General features: G+C 42.1%; 1 protein-coding gene across 1 annotated transcript; it reads right to left on the reverse strand.

Moving 5' to 3' along the window:
- Nucleotides 1-905: 905 nt before the first annotated feature.
- LOC121922962 (zinc finger protein 260-like) lies at nt 906-5,621 on the reverse strand. Its single transcript, XM_042452965.1, has 2 exons — nt 5,358-5,621; nt 906-3,533 (listed from the first exon to the last, which is right to left on the reverse strand). The coding sequence occupies exons 1-2, from the start codon at nt 5,536-5,538 to the stop codon at nt 1,555-1,557; spliced, it is 2,160 nt and encodes a 719-aa protein (XP_042308899.1). The 5' UTR covers nt 5,539-5,621; the 3' UTR covers nt 906-1,554.
- Between the last annotated feature and the right edge of the window lie 202 nt (nt 5,622-5,823).

The raw sequence follows: 5,823 nt of genomic DNA on the forward strand, positions 1-5,823 counted from the left end.
GAAATCTGCCTCTGGATGTTTGGCTACTGTGGAATAATAAGACCCTTGATTCTACACCCACCAAAACTGGGGATATGGGAAATGTTAATACCCTGGAATACATTGAAGTCTCATTGGGAAGAAAAACAAATAGCCCACATTAAGGCATTTCAACTGACTTCTTAAAAATCTGCCTGGAAGGAGATAATGTCCCTTCAACATCCTTTCAAAATCTGTGAATTTCTCAGGGCACACAATCCCTCCACCAACAGAGAATGTGAGTGTTTCACTTCATCTGAGGTGAAGACATGTGTGATGATGTGTGTCTTCCCCATGCCAGACAAGCTAGGCCATTTTTCATATATATACAAGATCAAGGGCTTAAATATATTTTTGAAAGATGCTTTCTGAGGCAAAGACTGTGCAGTGACATATGCATTTGGACGCACACACAGACACCAGATAAGTGATGGTGTGTGTGTGTGTGTGTAGAGAGAGAGAGAGAGTACTGTGTATATGTCTTGGTCTGAGGGCTGAAAAAGGTAAAGACAGACACAGGCTATGTGATTTTGTGAATATGAAGAGGCTCCTAGGCTGGAAAAAAATAACAAAAACAAAAACCAGAAAGTGCAGAAATAATCTAATTTGACACCATTTTAATTGCCATGGCTCAGTGTTATAGAATTATGGGATTTGTAGTTTGTTGTGGCACCATAGCTCTCTGACAGATAAGGCGAAAAGTCTCACAAAATTACAATTCCCAGAATTCCATAGCACTAAGCCATGGGAGTTAAAGTGGTGTCAAACTGGGTTATTTCTGCAGTGTAGATGCAGTCATTGTCACAATCAGTTGAGTTGAGGAGTACCTCATTAATACAAATACTGATCCTCCATAATTGATGCCATATTTTATAAACACAGGGTTATTTGCCAAATACTCCAACTAATTCCAAGGTTTATTGAACAAACATACAACTGTAAAATATTTTTAAATGATTTGGGAGGGAAATTGCATCTAAGGGGATCATAACAGATTTATAAAACAGATGTAATGTCTTTCCAAACAAAAAGTATTTTACATGTTCAGTGTATGTGTGTATGTGTGTATGTATTTATTTCTGGCACCTTCCCCAAAACTGGGACTCAGGGCAGCTCAGAACATTAAAAACTAGTACAGTAAAAATCATACAAAAATAGTACATTAAAATAGAATTAAATTATTCCATCATTAAAACATATTAAAAGAATAAAACACAACTAAAAAGGTTAAAATGTTAAAAATACTTTAAAGCAATACAATGCCATCCCATGCTTTAAAAACTTTCTGTTTTATAAGCCTGTCTAAACAGGTAGGTCTTAGCCTGCTAGTGGAAAGTAAACAAGGAAGGTGCCATTCTGGCCTCCCTGGGCAGGGAGTTCCACAATCTAGCGTCAGACATGGAAAATGCCCGCTCTCGTGTCGCCACCAACCATGCTTGTGATGATGGTGGGATGGATTTTATCTTCAGTGTGAACTTTCTGATACCTCAAAAGGGTTAAATCCAGAGCAAAACATTGCCCACACTTCTGACACTTTTATGGTTTCTCTGTTGTGTGGACTCTCTGATGTTTTTTAAGGTATCGCGTGCAAGCAAACCATTTTTCACACTGCTGGCATCTGTATGGTTTCTCTCCCGTGTGTACTCTCTGATGAATCATAAGGGCTGAATGGCAAGCAAAACATTTCTCACATTGCTGGCATTTATATGGTTTCTCTCCTGTGTGGATTCTCTGATGCTTCACAAGGGCTGACTTGTAAGCAAAACATTTTCCACACTGCTGGCATTTGTATGGTTTCTCTCCTGTATGGATTGTCAGGTGATGCTGAAGGTGTGACTTCTGAGCAAAATATTTTCCACAATGCTGACATTTGTATGGTTTCACTCCTGCGTGGACTAACAAGTGACTCTGAAGATGTGACTTCTGGGCAAAGTATTTCCCACACAGCTGGCATTTGTAGGGTTTCTCTCCTGTGTGAACTCTCTGATGTGTCACTAGCTGTGATGTATAAGCAAAACATTTCCCACACTCCTGGCACCTGTATGGTTTCTCTCCTGTGTGGACTCTGTGAAGTTTTTTAAGGTGCATCTTGCAAGCAAAACATTTCCCACACTGCTGGCAATTGTGTGATTTTTCTCCTGTGTGGACTCTCTGATGTTTCACAATGGATGACTTGTGAGCAAAACATTTTTTACACTGCTGGCATTTGTATGGTTTCTCTCCTGTGTGGACTCTCTCATGGGTGACAAGGTCTGACTTCCTAACAAAACATTTCCCACATGACTGGCATTGATATGGTCTCTGTCCAGTGTGGAGACTCTCATGAGCGACAAGGCCTGACTTGTGAGCAAACCATTTTCCACACTGCTGGCATCTGTGTGGTTTATCTCCTGTGTGTATTCTCTGATGAGTGACAAGGGATGACTTTTGAGAAAAACATTTCCCACACTGCTGGCATTTATATGGTTTCTCTCCTGTGTGGACTCTCTGATGAGCCAGAAAGACAGATCTTTCAGCAAAACCTTTCCCACACAGCTGGCATTTGTATGGTTTCTCTCCTGTGTGGACTCTCTGATGCATTACAAGGTTTGACCTGTAAGCAAAATCTTTCCCACACAGCTGGCATTTGTATGGTTTCTCTTCTGTGTGGACTCTTTGATGACTCACAAGACTTGACTTGTGAGCAAAACATTTCCCACAGAGCTGGCATTGGTGTGGACTCTGTCCTGTGTGCACGCTCTTGTGAGCCACAAGGTGTGACTTCCGAGCAAAACATTTCTCACACTGCTGGCATTTGTATGGTTTTTCTCCAGTGTGAGCTCTCTGGTGGATCACAAGGGCTGACTTCCAAGCAAAATGTTTTCCACATTGTTGGCATTGGTATGGACTCTGTCCTGTGTGTATGCTCTTGTGAGCTACAAGGTGTGACTTGTGAGCAAAACATATCTCACACTGCTGGCATTTGTATGGTTTCTCTTCTGTGTGGACTCTCTGATGTGTCAAAAGATTTGAAATCTGAGCAAAACTTTTCCCACATTGCTGGCATTTGAATGGGTTCTCTCCTGTGTGGACTCTCTGATGAATCACAAAGGCAAATGTCCAACGAAAACGCTTGCCACACTGCTGGCATTTGTATGGCTTCTCTCCTGTGTGGACTCTCTGATGATTCACAAGGGCTGAACTGTAAGCAAAACATTTCCCACACTGCTGGCATCTGTATGGTTTCTCTCCTGTGTGGACTTTATGATGTTCCACAAGGACTGACTTGTAGGTAAAACATTTCCCACACTGCTGGCACTTGTATGGTTTCTCTCCTGTGTGGACTCTCTGATGACTCAAAAGGTGTGACTTACAAGAAAAATGTTTGCCACACTCCTGACATTTGTATGGATTTTCATCTGAGTGGACTCTGTGATGTCTCAAAAGAGCTGGCCTGTAAGCAAAACATTTCCCACACTGCTTGCATTTATATGGTTTCTCTCCTGTGTGGATTCTCTGATGGTTCACAAGGTCTCCTAAAGACGACAAGGAGAGACAAGACAATCTCAGCATTAAGAGAGCAAGCCCTCTGGAAGGAACAATGGAGCTAAGAAAGCACAAGTTGGAAAAGAATTTGTTGTTAACTGCCCTCAAGTCGACCACGACTCATGGCGAGCATGTGGATGAGATATCTCCCAGAACCCTTGTCCCCAACTGCTCTTTTTAAGAACTTGGTGGGATAAAACAGTATTCCAGCTTTGAATGATAATCAAATCATGCCATTAGATTAACCTATTAGTGAAAAATTTGTTGTTAACTGCCATCAAGTCAACAGTGACTCATGAGGAGCATTTGGATAAGACATCTCTAAGAACCCTTGTCCTCAATTGCTCTGCTTAGGTGCTGTAAATTCAGGCTCGTGACCCCCTTAACTGAGTCTATCCATCTGGCATGCAGTCTTCCTGCTTTTTTCCCCCCTGCCTTCTATTGTCTTTCATGCCTTCTCATGATGTGGCCAAATTAGTATAGCTTCAGTTTTGTCATCTTTGCTTTCAGGAGTTCAGTCTTGATCTGCTCTTTTTGGCTATCCATGGTATCCTAAGCACTCTTCTCCAGCACCACATCCGAGTTATTTTTATTCCTATCAATTTTCAGATAAAAAGCTTATGTGTCCTCTTTGGCCCTCTTCATAGTTATTGGTCATAATTGCTAACTTGATCCCCTTAATATGTCTGAAATCAAGGACCTGAGCCAGTTTGTACCAGTTCTCTCAAACCAGTTGTTAAACTTTGTCAGGTTCATGGCTGCCTCCCAATACACGAGGCACTTATTCTATCCCTATTAGAACTAGACTACTTTTGCTTTGCTTCCCCCTCGCTTCCACTTGCCTGATCTTCCCTTTTTTCCCTCCACTCTCCAACTTTTCCATCTGCTCTCATGCCCATCTGCACTGTTTCAGCATTTCACTGTCAACATCTCTTCCCTGCCATTCTATAGTGGTCCCTTGTTATCCGCTGGGGTTTGGTTCCAGGACCTCCCATGGATAATAAAAACTGTGGATGCTCAAGGCCCATTAAATCTAATGGAAAAGGAAAATGATGTCTCTAATATAAAATGGAAAATCAAGGTTTGCTATTTGGAATTTATACTTTTTTAAAATATTTTCAGGCCATGGATGCTTGAATTCATGGATAAAAAAATCCATGGATAAGGAGGGCCGACTGTATTTTACATATTCTCTCTTTCTCTTTCACACACTCACTCACTCACTCACTCACAGAGAGAGAGAGAGAGAGATTCAGGAATGAGACACTTTGAAACGCATTTGGTGACAAACGTTAATAAACATACAAATATATCAATAGGAAAGGCTGAGGAAGGGGCTGGGAGTCGGGGTCCAATTTTGCTGAGGGTCAGGGTCCAGCCAGGACCCTCAAAACAGCCATAAAACATCTCTAAGGCAGGGATGGTTACCTGTTAGGGATTAAGGGGGCCACATTGGCCCCCCAGAGGATCTCAGAGGGTCCCCCACTGTACCACCTGAGAAAAAAAATGAAATAATGTTTTGCTAAGTATCTCCCAAAATCCTTTAGAGGAAGTGAGGCATTTTTGCCACTGTTGGGCCCTCTTGGGGGCATTGTAGGGCCAGGGGAAGCCATTTTTCCTAGAGGAAGTCTGTCCAGAACCTAGAAAGGCTGACAGAGGGACCAATAAATCAGTAAAGCTGCCCTAGGAAGTGCTGAGGAACAATTTCAAGATTCCATACAATGTTGCCATGACAATTAAAGTGGAATCATGGCAATGTACAATGAAAGGACCCTCTGTCTCTGGACAAAGGACAATGAGTTCAAGTTCCTTACCCAGGAAAGAAACATTCTCATAATTTTCCATCATCACCTCACTGTACAAAAATCTCTGGTTCTGATCCAACAGTTCCCATTCCGCCTCTGTGAAGTACACAGCAACATCCCCAAAGGTCACCTGCAAGAGAAAATAGCCTTCATCCAGCCAAGCAAAAGGGGAGAAAAGCACATGATGCATCTCTAATATTATTTGATCACTTCAGAATACCAATACAAGGGTCATCCAGTCCAACCCCATTCTGCCATGCAGGAACTCACAATCCATGCTTCCCTGAGAGATAGCCAGCCTCTGCTTAAAGACCTCAAAAGGAGACTCCACCACACTCTGAGGGAGTGTGTTCCACTGTTGAACAGCCTTTACTTTTCCTCCTAACGTTAAGATGAAATCTCTTTTTCCTGTAGCTTGCATCCATTGTTCAGTGTTCTATTCTCTGGAGCAGCAGAAAACAAGCTTGCTCCATTC

This window comes from Sceloporus undulatus, chromosome 2 (assembly GCF_019175285.1).
Source record: "Sceloporus undulatus isolate JIND9_A2432 ecotype Alabama chromosome 2, SceUnd_v1.1, whole genome shotgun sequence".
Taxonomy (NCBI): domain Eukaryota; kingdom Metazoa; phylum Chordata; class Lepidosauria; order Squamata; family Phrynosomatidae; genus Sceloporus; species Sceloporus undulatus.